Source organism: Camellia sinensis, chromosome 12, assembly GCF_055761805.1.
Source record: "Camellia sinensis isolate YWXY chromosome 12, ASM5576180v1, whole genome shotgun sequence".
Taxonomy (NCBI): Eukaryota; Viridiplantae; Streptophyta; class Magnoliopsida; order Ericales; family Theaceae; genus Camellia; species Camellia sinensis.
The window spans coordinates 39,954,007-39,977,481 of NC_138972.1; the positions used below are offsets into that span (position 1 = coordinate 39,954,007).

General features: G+C 35.5%; 1 protein-coding gene across 1 annotated transcript; it reads left to right on the forward strand.

Moving 5' to 3' along the window:
• Nucleotides 1-94: 94 nt before the first annotated feature.
• LOC114269425 (transcription initiation factor IIB-2) lies at nucleotides 95-21,464 on the forward strand. Its single transcript, XM_028210732.2, has 7 exons — nucleotides 95-695; nucleotides 5,008-5,032; nucleotides 19,130-19,259; nucleotides 19,345-19,475; nucleotides 19,612-19,700; nucleotides 20,183-20,259; nucleotides 21,123-21,464. The coding sequence occupies exons 1-7, from the start codon at nucleotides 343-345 to the stop codon at nucleotides 21,254-21,256; spliced, it is 939 nt and encodes a 312-aa protein (XP_028066533.1). The 5' UTR covers nucleotides 95-342; the 3' UTR covers nucleotides 21,257-21,464.
• The last annotated feature ends 2,011 nt before the right edge of the window (nucleotides 21,465-23,475 follow it).

The window sequence follows — 23,475 nt, forward strand, 5'->3', positions numbered from 1 at the left end:
AAACATCCCCTATAGACCTACGCAACATCCCTGACTTTCCAAACACCATTCAAACCCTCCCCACCTATATAAGTAGCAAAACCCTCCCAAACGCAAATCTAATTCACACCTTCAATTTCCATCCTCACAATTCACATACAGCGAGAGAAAGAAAGGGGAAAGAGAGAGATTGGAGAATAGAAACAAGTTCATCAACAATAACAAAAACAACAACGTAAACAAAGTGAAAACCAAAAATAAACAAAATAAAAACAAAAAAACTGACATATAAATATAAATCAAAACCCTTTCTCCAATCCTCTGCATCAAATCCCATCTTAGATCTATCCAGGAATCCAATCAATGGGCGACGTGTACTGCTCGGACTGCAAGCGAGCGACGGAGGTGGTGTTCGATCATTCCGCCGGAGACACGGTGTGCTCGGAGTGCGGTCTTGTGTTGGAATCGCACTCGATCGATGAGACCTCCGAGTGGAGGACCTTTGCCAATGAGTCCGGCGATAACGACCCGGTTCGTGTTGGTGGTCCCACCAACCCACTTCTCACCGACGGAGGCCTCTCCACCGTCATTTCGAAGCCTAACGGCGTCACCTCCGACTTCCTCTCCTCCTCCCTCGGCCGCTGGCAAAATCGCGGCTCCAACCCCGATCGATCCCTCATCTTAGCCTTCAAGACCATTGCGACCATGTCCGATAGGTATGGACCTGTTTGGTTTCTGAGAAAATGTGGTAAAAAAGCAAAGGAAAGAAAGATAAGTCACAAGTTTGGATCTTGGACTTATTCCTCGTTTTGTTTTGTGACACGAAAAAAAAAAAAAAAAAAAAAACTCGTTTTGGCTTGTTTTTGTTTTGTTTTAAAGTCGAAGTTTCTTTCTTTCTGTTTTTTTTTTTGGAGGAAATTTGAGGGATTAAATGGGATGCACTTTTCTATTCTGTTTTCTTGGCAACCAAACATAGGGTAGTGATTAGTGAATATCTGAATTTTATGATGATTTGCTTGTTCTATTTTTTGTTTAATCTGATTTGTACCATATTTCTTATGTACTTGCACTGATTGGAATGCAGAGATATTATGTGGAAACCAGTAAATGTAGTTTCCAGCTATGTATAAGAATTGTCATAGAGAGATGAATGAGTATTCCTCTGGTTGATTGGACAATGGTCTAAATTCTGATTTATTGTTGATGATCTTTAATTAGTATCAGTCGTTGAACAATAAATCATTCCTAGGCTAGAGTGTATACTTCTTCATTGCAGAGAACTTAAAACCCATTGTTAATTTAGCAACTTTCCAAACCAAAATGCAGACATTGCTAGTGCCAACAAACCCGTTATAACCAACAAAGCCTTAGGATTAAGGAAATTGGCTAGTTGTCATTGTCACAATACCTTCCTATGAAGGAAGAAATTGGCTAGTTTCTATGTAGTCTTAATCCTGTCAAAATTTGGATCCACCAAGCCGCATAGATCACACACTTTCCAGAAATTACATATGGCTAACTGGTGCAGATAACTATTGAGGGTGAGGCATTTGAATGCATATTCTATGCACTCTTCTAGACTATAGGCAGGCCCAATGATCAAGGCGCATACAAGCCACCAAATTGAGTGGAACTGGAATACATAGTCGGTAACATGGTCAAGTTTTAAGAACTGCAACTGTAAAAACACATTATAGGCATACCATTTAAGTTTGTTTGTTACACCCTAGTTTATGTTTTGCTTGAAGTTAATTATAGAAAGTGGTGATCCTGCAAGGTTGAATTTGTTCATGAGCCACTAGAAAAGTTTCATGATTGATATATGATGGATGAAACTCTCAGTCATGCTAAATGGTGCAGTTAAATATATGTTCACATTTTGCTTGAAGCATAAATGGTGAAGTTGGTATGGATCAATAGGTGATGCCTATAGATACGAGATCCACTTTGGCTGGAGCATGCCTTCTCATGTCCCTCCCTTATTGGTGTCTAATTTTAGTGCCTTTTAACTCGTCAGGAAGATTTTACACATTTGCTGCATCACTGAAGTGGTATCATGACATTGGAATATGACCATCGTTATCAGAATCCCGATACGGATCTTACGATCTATTTGAGTACAATTGATCCAGATTGTGTAAAAAATTTCTTATAGGTAGGATCTTTCGATCCTAGTAATGGGATCTTATAGGATCGTGGAATTCCGATCCGAATCCGATCCAATTTACAAATCTTATTTTGTATTGTATGACATATTTTATTGTAAATTTTATGTTTGTTTTCTAAATACCAATTTATGTGGTCAAAATAAATAATAAAAATTAAGTAGCATTCGATCAAATAGACTAAGAAAAACAAAGTAGGAAACAAACATTCAAATATTGCGGTAATTTAAGAAAATTAACTAGTCGGAAAAACAAATTTAGTTTTAGGGAAGTCTAAGGAGGGTAAGATGATTGCAACTTTATCCCAATTTTTGGAGAAATTATTTTTGTGACTCGAATCCGCTTCACCGGGGATGCTAACGATAAACCTTATCATCCGGTTAAGCTGCTCTTTGAGTTCTTAATCTATTTTCATATTCAACTTTGTTAAATATTTTTTCTTCACTTTTTATGCATTATTGTAGATTGTAAAGTATTTTGTTATAGAATTCTTCTTCTTCACCTTCTTTTTTGATGAAATACAAAACTTTTATCATCGAGTTTTCTATTGTATAATATTATATGTATATTTTACATAGAGTATTATATTTTTCTCAATATCTTCACCTCTTTTTAATAGAATCTAGGCTCATTTGTGTATACTTTATAAGAAATATTTATTTAAATTATATTATTATGTAATTTGTCTTTTTCGGTAGGATCTTACGATCCTCCATCCGATTCTACGATCCGATCCTATAAACACCTCTAACAATCCAATATAGGATCTCGATTTTAACAACCTTGGAAATGACCACCTAAGGTGCATTATCAAATAGTTCGTTTTAATTTTTATAACCTGAAGTACTGTTGGATGATTTCTTTTTTGTTCTTCTTCTTCTTCTTCTTCTTCTTCTTCTCTCTCTCTCTCTCTCTCTCTCTCTCTCTCTCTCTCTCTCTTATTTTTTATTTTATTTTATTTTATTTTTTTCAATAAATGTTGAATGACATTCAGTATAATTTTTTTGGATAATATAAGAGTAAATAAAGTAATTAGATATAATTTGTTTTCTTTCCTAGTAAAAGAAACATTTGTCCTATACCAATGGTTGGCTCTTCTTGGAAGGGTGTGGAAGTGCCTTGAAGAGTTGAACCAAGTTCTATACTAGGCGTAGCACCAAATATGGACCATGGACGTGATGCATCTTCTAGATACATAGACACAACAAGATAGAAAAGTAGGGCACTATGATGGCATGATTATGTTTATCTTTTATATGCATAAACAATATTTTTTGTATGAACATAATAGTATAGAAGATGAAAGCTTATGAAAAATACATAATTATATCATGCATGGTATGATTCCAAGGATATTGGGAGCTAGGGTTAAGCCTGCTTTCTTCACTCTGCAAATGAGAGAGAATGTCTACTACTCTCATATTTCTTTGCTTTTTTATTTTTTATTTTTATACTCTTTCCTTGCATTAAATTGCATCTGTCATGCATTCACTTTTGTGTGTGTGTGTGTGTGACTATTTTGTCATGTGACATGTCTTTGGTTGGTCGAGTATATGCATTTGATATATATCCAATATGGAAACAACACCTGTAACAAAATGCCACTTAGCCTTCTAGCATGTTAAATTGGCTGAGATTGAGTTGACTTTGGCCAAATGAACTTAGAATTGATGAGGGCCAATACAATTCCACATCCTTGCATGAACAAAGAATAATATTTCAATGCATAATGGCTCGGATTGGCCAAATCTATCATATCTGAAAAGACTCTAGGCGTATCAACTCATTCTCATTGAGTCATTTTGATGCATACATTTTGCTCTCTCTCTCTCTCTCTATATATATATATATATATATTTATATTATAAAATAATTATATTATAGGCATATCCATCTATGCATCTCTATGTTTTTTTTTTTTTTTTTGTTGTTATTTACTTGCTTTAGATCCCTTTTAAATGCCCACTTATTAGCTTTAACTGGTTTCAATATGGGTGCAGGTCCATTCCTTTTAAAAATTATTAAAAAAGGGTTAAAGATTATATAGTATAGTGTACCTTGTGGAGAGTCATCTGGCATTTAGATCTCAATTTTAATATCATATGGTTTGTTTTGTGAAACGCATAGGTTAAATTCTATCAGATGTTGGTATTCGCACAAATCATTAAAGAGATACCAAGGATGATGGGTCTCAATCGTATACCCTATGCGTATAAATTTATCAATAGATAAATGTAAATCCTATGAAAGAAAGTATTTAGATGAAATAAATTGATAGTTGTTAGATTTTCACCATTGGTTTCAATCATATGGATGAAGGTTCATAATTAATTTGGAGAAAACCCAACTTGGTAGTGTGGATATACCTTGTAGCATATCTTAAAGAAACTATGGGCTTGTTTGGTTTGTTTTTTGGAGAGTTGTTTTTGAAATTTTTTTCTAAAACTTTGTTTGGTTTGTGATTTTTCCCAAAAAGTTTCCAAAATCACTCTCTCTCTTACACATTAATCAATTAACTTTTTTCTCTTCTCTCCCATTCACAATCACTTTTTCTCTCACACATCTACTCAATTACAAAAAAATATCAAATCATCCAAACCTCAAAAACTCCAAAACTACTTTCAAAATAACCAAACAAATCAAAAAAATTTCTAAACTCTCTCCCCAACATTTTTTTTTGAAAATCACTCTCAAAAACAAACCAAACACACCCTATGCTCTTCTGATACTTTATTCTAATTTTTTCTTGTAAGTGTTTCACTTCTCTCTTATTTCTTTCTTTTTCTTGTCCTTTCTCGTAGATTCTCATATTGATATTTGAAATTTACAATCATAAAGCTAATTTTGCACTTTTGTCTCTCAGGTTGGGCTTGGTTGCAACGATAAAGGTATGTTATTTATTGTCCATTATCATATTTTGTTATGCGACAATTGAGAACTCAGTGTGCATGATGTTATCAAAGGCACGTGCCTAGGCACTAGGCACATTGGTCCCGTTTGGTAAAATTGTTAAAACAAATTATAGATTATAACTTAACAAATTATAGATTATGACTTTAATTAGAAGCTATTAATCTGTTTGGTGTAACTGTTGGATTATAGATTTAAGTTGCTGAGTAGTGTTTGTTAAATAAGCTGTGAAGTAGCTTTTTCAATTAACTTTTATTTTTTGTTATTCACTACTTGTCTACATTTCTCATACAAAATAATAATAATATTCTATAGTCCATTTGGGTCTTTTTCTATTTAAAAAAAAAAATAAAAAATAAGAAAATTTAAGAGTATAACCGTAAATTAATATGTTCGCAGCAGAAGCTGATAATCAAAAGTAAGGGGTGGACAGCTTCTCAGAATAAGTTTTTTTGATTTAAAACAAGTTGTTAAGAGTCAAAAGCTGTTTGAAATAAGTTTAACCAAACAGTCCAAAATAACTTTTCAAGAGCCAGAAGTCATAAGTTGACTCAAAAAAGCCCAAAAAAACACCCCCATTGAGGTGCTCTTGAGACGCCTCAATACCCTTGAGACAAGGCAAATTTAATGAATTGTAGCTGAGGTGCACCAAGGCGCAGAAAGGCACCTACCCTTTTTAATTGTGCCTAATTTGTTAAGATGCGATAACAACCTTCACTGCCCGCTAAAAATTAAATAGTCTTAAACCTAGACAACAAATTGAAGATAAACATCTATTTTTTTTCTTTTTTTTTTTAGTTTAATGCCTTTTTATTGTACTTAAATAGCTTTTTTTAATTGTTTAATTTGAATTTATTTCTTTTGAAATTGTTGATGTGGTGTATTAAGCACAATCTAATGTACTGTGTGGTAGTAATCTTATACAATGTTTCATTAATTAGTAGTGCTTGATAGATAAAATGAACTATAAATTTTTAGTACTCAAAAACAACTATGCAATATCTATAAATGCACTTTGCTTCGATGAAGCTCACTCCTCACTCCTCATGCCTCAGGCCTCATGCCTGGGCCTCTTGGTGACCCGGTGTGCCTCTCGCCTAAAATAACATGGTGTGCACGTGTGTGCAACTACGGAGATGCGAACTTCACCAAAGGAATTACCTTCTGTTCTGTACAATGATGCAGCCTAGCCTTGTCTTGATTTGTTTTTAGTCAATTTGAGAATTGATTTTTATACATCTTTATTTATTTTTTAATCATCACCCCTAGAGTAGATACAAGTACCATACATAATTTAGCAAGATGACTTTGCTAATTAGTTCAAGAGATGTGACCTTGCGGCCATAGCCTCAATGAATTGTGAGATCAATAGTAGATGAAGTTCGTAAGCTGAGCATGTGGTTACCTAAGTGGAGTGCTTGGTTGTCTGTGCATTTGACATACATTGGTTTGTCATTGTATGTTGAATGGACTACCTAGAATATCTTAGATAAGAACTGAGTTAATACAAACCTATCTGTATTAGAAGGCTGGTGGAGAAGGCAGTTGAAGTTTTGTCCATATCAATAGACCTCTTTTGAATGCCCCTTTATCTTATGATCTAACAATTGATGGTTATGCCACTTTGTCCAAAATTCAGATCTGATTATTTGCAACTTGAGGGTTACCCAACATATTTGCCTACGGTTAGAGTCTTCATGACCCACCTCTTTTGAGCAAAATTTTGAACCACTCTTGTCTCATCATTTTATAAATGGAAAAAGAAGTAAGAGCTTCCAGGGCATAATCCTATTAGATAAACTATTATGGTTATCTGAATTTAAAACAAGTTAGTTGCTTCATTTTATGAAACTTCTTGAATGTTTCACAGAACAAAGTAATTGGATTGAAATGGAATGTTTATAAATTATAATCGTAAAATCTACCACATGGTTTGTGATATACTAAAACTGGTCCAATATGACGCTTCTTTTTTATTTGATAAATAAATTAGTACTTGAACTTAGTGTATGTGAGTGATATGCATAGCTTTGTTGGTTAACTAAATGCATTGAGCAAAATATTGTTAATGTTTAGACTAGCACTAGATTGACAATTTCATGACTTGTATGTGCAACTTTAGGAAAAACCTGTTTCACTACCATGAGGAGAGCACATTAGACTGCATACAATACATTGGAAGTGTAAGAAATAATGTATAGAGAAAGAGAGAGAATAAATTGTATGTATTATTATTGATTGATATATTGATATATATTACAATGATTCATGATTCCTATATATAGAAGAGGGTGAGTGTGTAGTAGGTAAGGAGTAGGTGAAGTGGAGGTGGTAGTGGTGTAGTGGGTTAGGTTTAGTGGAGTAGGTGAGGTGGTAGTGGTGTAGTGGGTTAGGTTTAGTGGAGTAGGTGAGGTGGTAGTGGTGTAGTGGGTTAGGTTTAGTGGAGTAGGTTTAAGTGGGTGAAGTAGGTGGAGAGTAGGTGGATTTTAACAGCCCCCCGCAAACTCAAGGGGGATAGGAACTAACCAACTTGAGTTTGGAGAGAGTAACAAAACAAGAAAATACATAAAAATAAAAGAGGATAGGAGACACTGTATAGTCGTGTCAGACCATTGGTGAAGACACTGGATGGTGGTGTCATAACGTTGTAGAGGACACTATATGGGGGTGTCATAACCATGTAGAGGACACTGTATGGTGGTGTCAAACCGATGTAGAAGACAGTTTATGGGGTCATGTCGGACCGTTGTAGCAGACAATGTTGTGATGACAGTTTACGGAGTCTTGCTGGACCCTTGTAGAAACTAACCGGAATCAATGTCGGGACAGTTTACAGAGTCTTGTCGGACCCATAAAGGAGCTAATCGGAATCAATGTCGGGACAGTTTACAGAGTCTTGTCGGACCCATAAAGGAGCTAACCGGAATCAATGTCGGGACAGTTTACAGAGTCTTGTCGGACCCATAAAAAGTCGCACCCTCAAAAGGTGTGCCCAATCTTTCAAAAGGCGTGCCATCAAAAGGCGTGCCCAATCCATAAAAAGGCGTGCCATCAAAAGGCGTGCCCAATCCATAAAAAGACGTGCCATCAAAAGGCGAGCCCAAGTCATAAAAAGATGTGCCGGACATGATGGCGAGGCACGTGAGTGCCTTGACTGGCGCGCCCGTTTGTCGTCTGGCGTCAAGTGGCGCGCGATACGCGTGGCTGCCTCGCTATTTAACCAAGGTTGATGCTGAGGCTGAGGCAGACAAAAAAACTTCTGAAAATCCTCTGAAAATAACTCTTCCTTTGCTGAGAAAGAAACTCTGTAATACTCTGTAACCAACCCGTCTCTGAAACACTCAGCAACATGGCCTCTTCTTCCCGTCCAGCTACCCAGAACATGGCCTCCTCTTCCCGTGGTCTGCTCACGCTCTTTCCAGAACTGAACGAGTCCACAAGAGAAATAACTGGTGCGGTAGCCAGTGAACCTCAACCAAACACCTCTGGTTTTGCTCCGTTGAACTTTCCGATGCGGTCGGTGGAGCAAAAAATGGCGGTGCAGTCGGATGTGGAGGCCAACCAGTATACCTTGAAGTCATGTGTGGAAACCATGACTGCGGTTACAAATTTGTCGAACCGGCTGCAGAGTAGGACAAATGAAGTGCAGCAGTTAAACGCCCAACTGGCTTTGCTCCAACGCATGTATAAGGATGCGCGAGTAGAGATAAGTGTGCTAAAGGCGGAAAACAAGGAGCTGAAGCGGAAGGCCAGTTTTATGTTCCGATTTGGAGGGCCGCCATATGCTGCAGTGGAGGAGCAGGGAGTAGTGATCATGCCCAGTGGAGTGGGAAACACGGAGGCAACACCGGCAAGGGCCGCCCAAGACGGTGGCAAGAAGAAAAGACCGGCGGAATAGGCGAGAAGAAAAATCCCACTGTTCCGATTTGTGTTGGTTGTGTTTTGTTTTGTTTTGTGTTTTTTTATTTTTATTTTTATTTTTTTGTTTTTTTTTTTTTATGGTGTAAAATGCTGATCGGGGTTGATCCCCGGCATGAAGAAATGACAAGTTTGTAAAATGTTGTTGTTTTTTTTTTTTTTTTTTTTTTTTTTTTTGGGAGTGTTTTGTTGAAAAAATAAAAATAAAATGAAAGAAAACAAGGGAGAAAGAAAATAGATAAAAAATATTTATAGATGGATTATATGAAAAACATCAGTGCGATTGTTTCAAAATAAAGTGGGGTATTTAAAAAAGAGGAAAAGTGACTTGGAAAAAATAAATAAAAATAAGTGATTTTTGAAATCAAATGGAGGAGAGAGAGGTACAAACCCATGTGATAAAGTGGAGAGAGAGTCGGTGAGTAGGGTGCAAAAGGTGAAGGAGAAATGATGGATTGAAAATGGTTTGGGTCAAAAGTGGACACTGTTAGTGGGGAACATGAGTGCATTGATTATTTGATATAATAATAATAATAATAAAAATAAAAAGTTAGAACAGTTGGAGAGAATGAGTGGAGTATGGTAAGGGTTTCATCCAAAGCCAAAATTCCTGCAGCGAATCACTTCGCAAATCCTAGCATGAGCTTTTTCTCTTTCCAGGCTTATTCATGAATTTCCTGGTGATTTCAAGAGCCTCTGGTGGCATTGTGGCAGAGAACACCCCAACCTGGATTTTGGGTGGCAGCAACTGAGAACACCCCAACCTGGATTTTGGGTGGCAGCAACTGGAAAATATCATAGATCTGATTTTTAAAAACCTCGTGACAGCATTTCATCAGCTTCATCCAAGACAAACATTTTGATGTAAACAGGGCGAAGTGATTGTCTCCGCAACATGTCAAACACACGACCAGGAGTACCAACAACAACATGAACCCCACTGGAGAGAATGCGCTGATCTTCGCGCACACTAGTCCCTCCAACACAAGCATGAACCTTCACACTTTGCTGGGCAAGTTCAAGAGTGGGTGGAAGAACCAAAGCTTGGCACTCAACCAAGCTATAATCTAGCTGCTGCAGAATTCCAGAGCAGAATGTTGCAGTGTTTCCAATTCCAGACTGTCTCGTCATATGAGGTGAAGAATTCTTCTCCATCAGCCTCACACATGACTACAGTTGCACAAATCTTTGTTGATTTTATCAGCGGAATAGGTTGAGGTCCGGCGGGCGGCTAAGGTGAGGTTGCCGCCCGCCGGGGAAGCGAAAATACTAGGTTTTAAACCAGCTCTGATACCATGTAAGAAATAATGTATAGAGAAAGAGAGAGAATAAATTGTATGTATTATTATTGATTGATATATTGATATATATTACAATGATTCATGATTCCTATATATAGAAGAGGGTGAGTGTGTAGTAGGTAAGGAGTAGGTGAAGTGGAGGTGGTAGTGGTGTAGTGGGTTAGGTTTAGTGGAGTAGGTGAGGTGGTAGTGGTGTAGTGGGTTAGGTTTAGTGGAGTAGGTGAGGTGGTAGTGGTGTAGTGGGTTAGGTTTAGTGGAGTAGGTTTAAGTGGGTGAAGTAGGTGGAGAGTAGGTGGATTTTAACAGGAAGCTTGAAGTATTATGGTAGATCTTCATCCGCATCGAAGCACTGCTATGGAAGAAATTTGTCGATATAAAGAAATGTTTGGACAAGGTGAAGACCAAGTTTGGTCAAACAGGGGCTACATAAGCCTAAGTTTTTCACCTTGATAGACCAAACTGTAGAGCATGGTCGACTATAGGAAAGTCCAGAGAATAGTTTCAGAAACTTCCAGTGTTTGGTTGGCCATCTTGATGGATTTGGTTGACTGTAGTGGAATTCTTGAGAAGTCAATCATCTTGGTGGATGTGGTTGACCGTGATAGCTTGTGGTTGATCACTCCTGGCAATTATTATTATTATTATTATTATTTGTATTTCTTTTTTAAAAAAAAACTCTTAACTAATCTATTACTAGGCTATGGCTAATATATACCAAATGCCACCATTTGGTATGACTTGATGAGAAAAAAGTTCTTAGTGTGCTTGTTTACTCTTTGGTTACATTTGATAACCACACTAAAGTGTTGGGGGATAGGATTATCTGCTGCATTATATCCAAGCCAGCTTGGGATTGGATTGTCTTTGTTATTGAATTTGGTCCAATCTAGTGTTTGAGTGGAGAACAGAAAATACTATTTGGCAGAAGCTAATGAGCCCTCATCCTTTGTTTGTTTTTCAGTACTATTGAATGGGCTAAAGTGACAAATGACATTGTTAACCCCCTTTTGGTCCAATCCCTATAATGCCCTCATGCATATATGCCCAAGAGATGCAGAATATAGTGACACGTTTGTTGAATGAAGCCCTAAAACTGTTGTCTCATTAAATTTTTTTGAAGACCTCTCAAAGGTGGGTTGACTGAAAAAGACAAAAGTATTCCTCTAGCTTGTTTATATTACTGACCCTGGTTTGCTAAAACACATTTCTTGGCTAATTTATTTTTTAGCTCTTATTTGGTGATTGGTCCAAATAATTTCGTGGATGTTAATGGAAGAATATTATTATGAAGAAGAGCCATGATGGTCTGTTAATAGCTTCAAAGGTTAGATCTTGAAGGAGAAGAGTAGGAGTTAATAAAATCAGGAAAAGGAGCCAGTAGTAGGAGATAGAAAGATAATGAGAGATGAATGTAGTTTGTTTGCTAAAAGAAAGAATTTACCAGTGTTTAAGTGTGTATAAAGCTCATCAAATATGGTCAACGGTGTCAGAAAATGCCTTGTTGTAGATCACCTTAGCTTCGGTCATTGGTGAAAACAAAGTTAGAGGGATGGATCAGGTTACGTATGCCTTGTCATAGTAGGGTTTGCAAGCATTGGGGGGGTGGTAACATAAAATGCAAGTTCTTATCCCAAGACCCATTTAATTCTCCTCTTTAAATCCCACCCAACCCACCTACTGGGATACATTAATCCCATGAATAGGTTACAAAAAATTTTTGGGTTGGATTCTCTAAAGGGTGCCTGGACTACATCAAACGACACCACCCCAGACTATTTTGAAATAGTCCAATCCCAAGGCCCACAATTCCCTATGAAATGTGCCCGTTCTACTCTCTAGATCATGTCTGAAAGATGATTACATTCTTGTGTGAGTGGGACTGAGCTTGAGTTGCTTGCCAGTCATCTTTGCATAGAGAGCTTATTCCATTTGGAGCCTTGGATTTCTCATTGTGGAGTTATAATTTCTCGTCTTAGTGATATACTTTCTTGTATACACTATTGCCATCACACACCTACACTTTAGTTTCACATATACACTTGGGAGCTCTAGGCAAGCTACTTTATTGAAGTGTTTATAGGATTATGTTTTGGTGGTTATTTGGTTTTGTGTATAGAGAAGAAAACCCTATTAGATATGCGTTGATTGTTGTAAAGATTGAAGGTGTTCCATGGCAAAACCTCTTGGAGTTGTAAAGGTTTTGGGTAAACCTAAGGAAAACCCATATGCTATGGTGGATTACGCTGGCAACGGAGGCTGAAAATGGATGTTGGCACAATGGGTGTGCCGATCGACTAGAAGTCTCTGTGTTCATCCTTTTACATTACTTGCACTTTATTTTATATGTTTTGAATGTATGAGTATGAGATTAATGCATGATTAAATTGATCAATCTTGACTTAATGATTATTTAAATATGATCAATTAGAAAAGACACAAAAAGAACATAGTAGTGAATGCTTTAAGGGATACTAATTTGCAATTAATTGTCACTAAGCGACTGATTAAAGAACTGTGAAACTTGTACGTCCATTGCAAAAGAACCTCATAAATAAACCATTATAACCCATAACAGCTAATTTGGGGATAAGGACTTAAAAAGACGAAGGGAGGTCTAAAATTTAAACTGTCCTCATAATGCCCATTCTAGGACACTTTCATAGGACAATTGAACTTACCCATAACAAAAGAGAATATGCACGAAAATCGAATCATATTTATGTGGAAGATTTAATTTGCATGCAATTTAAATTTCTTTTATTTTGAAGTTTTGGTAGGTATTACTAGTGCTGTAAATTTGGGAATTTAAGTTAGTTGGAAATGAGTTCTATGTAAGTGGGGTTTTTGGAATTGTGCACCTCTTAAAGTTGTTTGCACAGGTTATTTCTTTCCATAATATTCAATTGGGAGCTGGGATTGGCTCAACATGTGATTTATATGTGGTTTAGTTTAGGGATGGCAATTTGACCTAGACTCGATGGAGGCCCATTCCGCCCTGATCTTATTGGAGTGGTTTTCTCCAATTTTTTCCCCCCGCGGGTCGGATGTGGCATTGATTGGTGAATACCCAATCAATTTTGGGGGCGGGTTGGTGAATCCCCCCCGATGGTTTTGTCAAAAAAACGGCCCATTATCTTTTGTCCAGCCAATGTAAAAGAAAAGAAACAGTGTGACTCGAACCCCATACCTCTTGCATGGGTGAAGATACCAACAAACTTTGCCAGTACAAGCTACTGATAATAAATTCTAAAATAATATATATATATATATATAAGTTATACATATATGATATGGAAATAAAAAATCACGAACAATTTCATATGAAAATTTTACCCATTCAGTGTAAATTATTATTATTATGAATTGTTTTTATTAAGGTTTCATTTGTTTCGATGTAAAATGGTTTCTTAAACAAAAAATATTCTTTTCATTTTTCATTGTTTGGTTGAACAAAAAGAAAGTAAAACATATTTTTCATTATAGTCTCCAAAACAATTTGACATTAAAAATTATGTAAGTAACTTGTCATAAAATTTACTCATAGTTACGACTCTTTCAATGTATTGGATCTTTTCAAGTAGGTATTCTAACTGACAAAACAGCCATAAAGATCACTTATTGAACCAAAATTGCTAATTCCATAATAGAATTTTTTTTATTTCAAGTGTCAACTGAATACCAAGAAATATATATATATATATATATATATTTGTGGAAAATAAATTTACATGAAAAACATTTTTTTGTGTAAAATATCTTATATCAAAATAAACGGAACCTTAATCAACTTATTCTTGGTACAAAAGTATAAAAATCATCTAGTATGATCAATACAATTTTTTGTTAATTTTTAATTTTTGTTCTCTTTTCAACAATTTTAAAGTTATTTCTTTTAATTGATTTCTTCTTTCCTTCTTACTTCTTTTCTTAATTTTTTTCCCCCCAAACAGAAGCAGTATAACATTTTTGGTGGACTAAGGGAATGGGGCAGGGATATGCTATATAGGGAAAACCGAACCCCGTTAGGGGCGGGTGTGGTGGTATAAAAATTATTTTTATTAAATCAATTTATTCTTGGGGTAAAAGTAGAATGTTCTTTGGAATGATCTACACAATTTTTATAGTTCATTTTCAATTTATGTTTTCTTAGTATGAAATCCTTGCAATAATTTGAAAATTTTTAGGTTGTGTTTGATTTATGAATTTGGGGAGAGATTTGAAAAGGAAAAAATAAAATGTATGTGATCTGTCCCCAAATCTATGAACCAAACACAACCTTAATCAATTTGTCCCTTTCACTCACTTTTTTCTATTCTGAATTTTTTGTTTTTGTTTTGTTTATTTATTATGGAGATATGAACCTAAAGCAAAGCAATGAGACCAAAGCAAATGGGGCGGGGATGTCAGGGACGGGGAAAACCGATCCCCAGTAGGGGCAGGGGTGGTAGTATGAAAATGGTTTTCATTGGGGATTGGGAATGGAGATGTGGGAAAAAATAAAAATCAGGGATCAGGAATGGGGAGGGGGAGGGGGAGGGGGAGGGGGAGGGTCAAACGCACCTTACCTGCCCCATTGTCATTCCTAGTTTAGTTCTGTTGCTCTTCTTGTGTGTTAATAAAATCCTTACCCTGAAAATAGAAAAAGAAAAAGATGTCCATTGGTATTTAGAATAGAAATTGGGCCGTAGTAGTTATGAGATTGAAGATATTAAAAATAATCACAGTTGCTGTTTGATAATTGAGCATATAGGTTGGCCTAAACGTTTGTGAACATGATGATGTTAAAAGAACTGATATTTCAGACTTTGAGTTAATTGGGTCACTTGAGGTTTTTATGACGTGATTGATGGTTGTTACAAATTACAATTGATACATGTCAGAGAAGTTTCATTGTATATAGCTTTACGACGAAACTCTGAACATATCAACAGCAATTTAGAGGACAAAATAATTGGAAGGATAACAGTGTCTTTAAATCTTGTCGGCAACAGTGCATTCATGTTAAAATATGTTATGCAGTATGCATGCTGTCGGTCCATCTCTTTCCTCTTTGCATTTCTTATTATTTTCAGTCAGTTACTTCTTACTGTCTCTTTTCAGTTACCCTTACCTATCAAAATTTTACCTGTTACTAACTGGCACATTTTAGAAAAATACACACTGAGACATACCATATGGATTTAGTGTAATGCTATGTGCACACAATGATCTAAAATGGTTGGTGGCATTTGTATGTGTATGAAAATTGTGTTATGTACGCACAAGTGTGTTGGAATTTATGTCCCATCCCACCAACGCAAACGGAAGCATATCCAAAGACACACCAAAGAGAAAAAACAATTACACAGATTTACGTGGTTTGGCCCAAATTGTTTACATCTGCGGGAGAGAGAGTTTCCATTATGAATAAAATAGAGAATACATGTGAGATGGCCAAAACACTTAAAACCTACACCACTACCCGAACTCATACTCGAGCATAGTTGTGCCCTTGCTCATCCTGGTGTTTTCACAATTTTTTTCTCACCCTTTTACATCTCTATTTTTTCCCTCACCTCAATCTCTCAATCTCTATAAGAAATCCTATAGTCCACATGACTATTTATAATAGTCTATCCATGAGAATTTTAACTTCATACAATTAGGTAACCAAATTCTACATATATTAGGTTTCTTTGTAGATTTTGAATTCTTCTATCTAAACCCAAAACCAACCTAATAATTGTATGGGATCCACCTTTATCATATGGGTGGACTAATTCTAACAATCACTTTCTCCACCCATGTGGGGTAAATATTATGTGCATCCTTCAACCTAGATGTCCTAGTTTGCGTGAACACTCCACTTTCACCTAGAAGATGTTACATCCCTTGAACCAAGTACCCACGCTATTTGCACCTCATACAATAGTGCTCCAATGTGTCTTTCGTAGATTCCTCTATCCTTCATACTCAAGCCCATGAGAACCTTTGCACCTCAATAAGGTGTCTCCACTGCCACCAACCAAAACCTTCGTAAAAAAGAGACCCCGTGTCCGCCATTGGTGTACACCTTGTCACAACCTTTGTCTCAATTTCTATGCTAGAAGCTTCCTTTCTGTGAACAATCTGCAACTCGTTATCATCCTCTTAGTGGCTACCAAATATCCTTGCAACTGTTGCTTGCCACTGTTCACCCACAATTCATACGACTTGCCTGATGCTTGACAATAGCTTCCCTCTTGTCACAACATACTCCAGGAGCCCTTACAATTTGCCAATCTTGATGTGCAATCAAACAAACATTGTCTAATTGAACCCGTAGTGATTCGACTTCCTCGTTGATTGAATCAGTTACTCCTAGATCACCTTTGATCACATGTAATTACCTTTGATCGCCCTTGAACCTGTCCAATCCCTTTAAACCTGCTCAAAATCTGAAAATTTTAACTGTACCGATGAATCTGCAACGACTGAAAACCTTAGAAACTACCTTCACCTTGAATTTTTTTCTTATATATACACACCGATATATATACATACCGATATAACAGAAAAATTCTAAACCGTTAGATTTTATGATTTTTGTCACACAGGATTATAACCTTTTGACAAGTCAAAGCCACAAAACCAAACCCTCAATTGTGCATTGTTTTTCAATTAATCAATGCCTCCACCGCGCTACCTTCATTTGATTTGATTTGATTTTTTTTTCTTTTGTAACATCAAGATTCTTTTCTCTTTTGTGCAAGTCCTTCGCTACAGTAACCGCACCCAAGATCAACAATCATAAGATCTGATATCACTTGTTGGGATTTATACCACATCCCACTAACGCAAATGGAAGTACATCCACACGCACACACGAAAGAGAAAAAACAATCACACAGATTTACGTGGTTCAGCCCAAATTGCCTACATCCACGGGAGAGAGAGAGCTTCCGCTTTGAATGAAATAGAGAATACGTGTGAGATGGCCAAAACACTTAAAACCCACACCACTACCCGAACCCTATGTTCAAGGGTAGTTGAGTCATTGCTCTCCTCGATGCCCTCACGGTATTTTGTTCTCTCATCCCTTATATCTCTATTTTTTCCCTCACCTCAATCTCTCTAAGAAAATCCTGTAGGCCACATAATTATTTATAATAGTCTACCCATGAGATTCTTAGTTCCATACAATTAGGTAACCAAATTCTACATATAGTAGGTTTCCAGTAGATTTTGGATTTTACTATCCTAAACCCAAATACATATAGAAACCAACCCAATAACTGTATTGGACCCACCTTTATCACATGGGTAGACTAATCCTAACAAAGTGACCCTCCCTTGGTGCTATTGTGGGGTAAGAGCGACCCTTGACTCCTCGAGGTGTGCAATGAGGACCTGTTATGCAGTATGCGCTTGTCGGCAATGTGGGAGGTATTTTCCCCTAGTTTGAAGATACATATCATGTAGAGAAATCTCTGGATCTACTTCTTGTTAGCACATGGCTCAGCAGCTTTTGGATTTGTGGTAAACAAGTTGTGAATGCTATGACATGTGCAGATGCCTTAGTAGTGGGTAACATTGTGGACCGCAATAATGTGTACAGTAGTGTGGCTGGGAGCCTTGATGATGATGAAACCTTGTGATGGGATACGTGCCTTGCTTGTGAGCAAGTTTGGTACAGTGAAGCATCCAGTGGACTCTGTGTATATGCATATTGCACAAGCGCATGTCTATGGGTGGCATTTGATATGCTGGACTTCCTTTGGAGAGTCGTTCTTGTAGGTAAAGCTTGTGGGTTTAAAAATTGACAAGGAGGGGTATTTGAAAGACTCAGATGATTATGAATGGCTTGACATGGTGGTTTCTAGGTATTTCTGCTGTGTAAAGAGTGAACTCATGACGCCGGGAATGTTTGAGAATCTCCAATTAGAATGGGGCATGCGTCTAATTTATTGTTTTTTCTCTTCCCCGTGTTGTTATAGAATACTATGCATGGATGGTGCTGCCACAATTGGTTGCCTTCATGTGTGCTTTTGGAATTTGAGCTTCAACAGACCCACCAAACAATAACCCAACGTGCCCCTATGTGTGTGGGGTGGGCCAGAACAGGGTGGGGTGGAACAGGCGCATGAATATCAGTCTCTGTATGCATGATCTCTTGACTTCTTCCTTTTCTAGGCCGGGGCAAGGTGGGGTGGGACAGGCACATGAATATCAGTGCCTCTGTATGCATGATCTCTTGACTTTTTCCTTTTATATACATGGCTTGGGTATGGGTGGGTGGCCTTGTATTATATCTATTAATTCATTTATTTATTCTCCTTTTATACTATACAATAGCCCAACATGCCCATAGGTGCATGGGGCAGGGCATGTTGGGAAATATACATGCATATCAGTGCCTCAGTATGCATGAACTCTTGACTTTTTCCTTTTCTATACACGAGCATGGGTAGGTGGCCTTGTATTATATCTATTTATGTATTTAGTTATTCTCCTGATAATTTGTAATAATACCTAGGAAAAATGAGATATTTTCTTTATATATATGGCCAAAATCTGAAACATACTGATTCCAAGTGAGGTTTGAGATGTCATTAGTTAGATAGCTTGTTTATGTTTTGGCCTTCTGACAATTTTGCATTCTAATACTACCATGATTATGCATTTTCTTGATGGTGATTCTTTTTAACTTGAAGGTTGTTGTGTTAACTTTCTTCTTTCTTTCTCGTGGAATTTTGCCAATCATTTGTTACTGTGCCCTGACGAACAAACTTTTGCTCCATATATGCCTCCCTAAGATTCTTACACTGCCACTCTTTTTTCTTTCCTTTCTAGATTCAATGTTTTTTTTGTGATGGTGTTCTGTGATCTTTTCTGAAGGATCGTGCCAATGAGATATTCAAGAAGGTAGAAGATCAAAAATCTAGTAGAGGAAGAAACCAGGACGCAATTTTGGCTGCTTGCCTGTACATAGCTTGTCGGCAAGAAGACAAGCCACGCACTGTTAAGGGTACAGCCTAAGATTTTTTTTAACATCTGAATGCTTCCTGATTTTATCTCTCTGTGCTTTGCCTGAACCTCTGGATTTCAAATAGAAATCTGCTCTGTTGCCAATGGAGCGACAAAGAAGGAAATTGGCCGAGCAAAAGAATACATAGTGAAACAGCTAGAGCTTGAGATGGGTCAATCAGTGGAGATGGGTACTATACATGCTGGGGATTTTATGGCAAGTATTTTGTGAAATTGAGCACTTTATAAACTTTCTTATGGCTCTTATTAGCAGTCTTTTCAGACTTTACCATATGATCTTTTTTGTTTCTTGCAATTCTGCCACTGACATGAAATCTTAATAACATCTTCAGAGACGCTTTTGTTCAAATCTTGGTATGAACAATCAAGTAGTTAAAGCCGCCCAAGAAGCTGTCCAGAAGTCGGAAGAGTTTGATATAAGGTAGTCCTGGTTTTTCTCTTATGTTGTCGTGTTTCATGCGGAGACTGAATCAATTGTAAGATTGCATGTATTGATAGAACTTGAATGATATGTCTACATTGTTGCATTAGATCAGCTCTTTCCCATTTCCTTGGTTAGTGGGACTTGAGCACATAGTTGTATGTAGTTTGCACCTCGGAAATGGGTTGTTGGATGGCATTTGGATAGATAGTCTTTTTAATTCTAAGAACCCAGAAGAACAAATGGGTGTGGGTGGGGAGAAGAAGAGAAAAATCTTCTCGTGTTTTTGTTGTGAAACTCTTTTCTGATAAAATGAAGTTTTTAATTTTGATATTATTTTTTATCCTTCTCTAATAAATTTACCTCTTATTCATCAAAAACAAACTCACATTTAAGTGAAGCTAAATCTCTGGATTTTATATCCAATTTTGAATAGAAAATCTTCACTGCTTTTAAATTTGTTGCAATCTTGTTACTTGCAGGAGGAGCCCTATATCAATTGCAGCTGCCGTCATTTACATTGTAACACAGCTTTCGGATGATAAGAAGCCCCTCAAAGGTAAGCATGTGTGAGTCATTGATTAAGGCATTCATAAGAACCTCAGAGTTGAATTTGAGGGGTTCTACAAATCATATCTGAATCCATTGCAGACTCTACTATGGAATATTTTTAATGCCAACATGCTTTATTTTCTCTTACTAATTTGGACCATGTTATTGTTGAAATTTTTTCCCTAAGTCTTTTTTTTGGGGAATATTTTTAATGCCAAAATGCATTATTTTTTCTTACTAATTTGGACCATTTTATTGTTGAAATTTTTGTCTAATTCTTTTTTCTTTTAAGAAAATGCACATGCTTATGTAGTAGGTCTAGAAAATAGAATCTCATCCTTTTTCTCTCGCCTACAATAATGTTTCGTTTGTTTGGGCGAAAAACATTTTCAAAGCATTTTTTGGAAATGTTTTCTTTATTTTCTTACATTTGGTGCAAGGAAAATGAAAGTCAACGAAAAACTTTCTGTCTGTAATCAACAAAAGTGGAAAACATTTTTAGGACTGCAAGTCCTACAAATGCCACGCCACCGCCACCCACCACCTCCACCACTACAGCCCCCACCTCCGCTACCATTTCAACCACCATCACCTCACCATTTCTTCCCTGCCATTGCCACCCCCCACCGCCACTAATGCAATCATTAGTACATTAGTTTCAAGGAGTCAATCAAAACATGGGAAAAGATTTTTTCTGGGAAATATTTTATGAAGTTTTTCATAGAAAATGTTTTTGACCGAAATAAACGAAGTTAAATATCTTCAGACTAAAAAATACCTATTAAGACTTGTCATATTGCTAATTTGAGATATTAGTTATTCAATTATGCATATATGCATGAATTTAGATGTATAGCGGTGTCGATGCAGATGTTTCAATTGCAACCGGAGTTGCAGAAGGGACAATCAGGAATTCATACAAGGATCTTTATCCCCATATTTCAAAGATAATACCAAGCTGGTATGCCAAGGAGGAGGACCTAAAGAACCTCTGCAGTCCTTGAATTGAGAAGTTGAGAGCAAACACAATAGCGGGAAAAGCAGTCATTTTGAAATTGGTAAGAGATTGATTTGTATTGGATTTTGTGATGAAGGACATACAAATAAGTTCTAGTTTTTTTTCTTCCCTTTTTTTCAATGGTTGAGATTACATTTGAGTCTTGAATTCTCCCTGAATTAGCGGCATAAATTAATATCAATTTTTAAGTAAAATGCAAATTGTAAATTGGGGCTGTTTGTTTGGTATGAGTTAGTTTTTATGATTATTAGATAAAAAAATTTATAAAAAAAATTGTAAATTTATTTGGTGTAGTTTTTAATAATTTGTAAAAATAAAAATAAAAAAATGTGTCAGGTTCTTTTGGGAGGGCTTAAAAGTTGGCACGACAAAAAAGCTGGGTGGTTTGCATTTTTATTTTTTACTAGTGGTTGGACACGTGTATTGCACGGGACACATGATTTTTTATCAATGATTAATACTGTAATTATGCGCGTCTGTTAAATTAATATGTGATAAGTATACAAAGTATGAAGATTTATATAGGTAAATTGATCTGTATTTAATATATAACTAAGTAAAAAATGAATGTATATTCGGCTGAAGAATTTAAATGATACATAAGAAATTTTAGACATAAATATTAATTTATAGCTCAATTAACAATAAATAATAAGCATGTCTTCTAAGTATATAGTGTTAAACAAATATTTTTCTATCAATTTTTTATTTCAAATTTTCATAATTTGTACTTGTAATACAATTGAAAGCATGAATTGATTGTAAAATTGCACAATTTTGTTTAATAGTTCATCTCATAATACAAATTCATTGAATTCACTGTTATATATTATTTGAATACTATTGGTGTAAAAATGCATTAACATCAATATGTAATATTTTTTTATACATCAAGAGTTGTCGAGTCTCGTTTCTTGTGTCACGAATATGTTGCATGATGAAAAATATAACATTAGTCATTAGTATATTTTCATTTATGTAGAAAATGTGTAATATTTTTATTTATTTTCACGATATTTATAGATCCATACTTATAAGTGTTTGTAGGGACATTTTTATGAAACTGTCAAGTTACATAATTTATTATGGCATCTATAAGTAATCAGTGTATAACAAAAATTAATGAAAACTTTTTATTTGATGTATTTACTTTTTGTATCATTGAGTTGTTGTGATAATGTTTGGGCATCATTTGATTTTTTTCTTTGTAATTTGACTAAAATGCGTGCTTGATGGACATTGTTTTTCTTGAACTTCACAATAGATAGGAATTCCTTCTTTTAACTTGTCTAACTTTGCTTGGATAGCATGTTGCAATAGATTTTTTTTATAATTTTTGTTTTACCATCTTGCTTTTCTTCTTGCTCACTATTATTTGTAATAAAAAAAATTTGACGAGTAAAAGTTTGAAGTGTTATCATATTGTTATAAATTTCAAAATTCATGTTTCCTTAATAATCAGTGTGTTTGGTTTGAGTTTTCTGGATTAAGTTTTTTGAAAACTGAGTTTTTTGGTTTTCGTGTTTTTTTTTTTCTTTTAGTGAATATTTTTTAAATTTTAAATATTTTTTTTTTACTTTTTTAGATTCACTTTTACTTAGATGTATTTAAAAAGTAAAAAATTTGTGAAAAAATATTTTTAAAAATTAAGAAATACATAAAAATATAAAAAATGTACTGAATTCTTGTATTATTAATTTTTTTTTGTATTTTTGGTGTTTAGTGAATTTTTAAAAGATTTTTTTACAATTTTTTTTACTTTTTAGGTGTATTTATGTTAGGTGGATCTGAAAAGTAAAATATTTGCTTAAAATATTAAAAAAACTCAGTAAAAACAAAAAAATACGGAAAATAAGAAAGTAGAATATTTTGAAAAGTGTTTTTGGAAAAATGGAACCAAGCAAGCCGAATATGATTTTTTTTTTCCTGTGAGGGAAAAAAAATCGTGATGGAGGTATTTTGCAAAATCTTGGTTTGTTATTGAAAATATTTGTTGTGGACATTTGTTTGTATGACATATATGTATATATATATTGAATATAAGTTGATAGGAGAATAATACAAAATTTTGTAATTTTTTCCTAGCAAAAATATAACTACTATTATTAAAACGATACATGTTAGAAAATTAAAACATTCGATGATAATATAGTATTACAGATTGACAATGTATGAATAAAGTAACATCTATAAATTTACATTTAT

What these genes read in the sequence shown, in the direction of transcription:
- LOC114269425 (XM_028210732.2), top strand. Translation starts at nt 343, where the DNA reads ATGGGCGACGTGTACTGCTCGGACTGCAAGCGAGCGACGGAGGTGGTG. An exon ending in CAAGCCACGCACTGTTAAGG is followed by an intron (nt 19,260 to 19,344) that starts GTACAGCCTAAG and finishes GATTTCAAATAG; the next exon opens with AAATCTGCTCTGTTGCCAAT. An exon ending in TGATAAGAAGCCCCTCAAAG is followed by an intron (nt 20,260 to 21,122) that starts GTAAGCATGTGT and finishes GTGTCGATGCAG; the next exon opens with ATGTTTCAATTGCAACCGGA.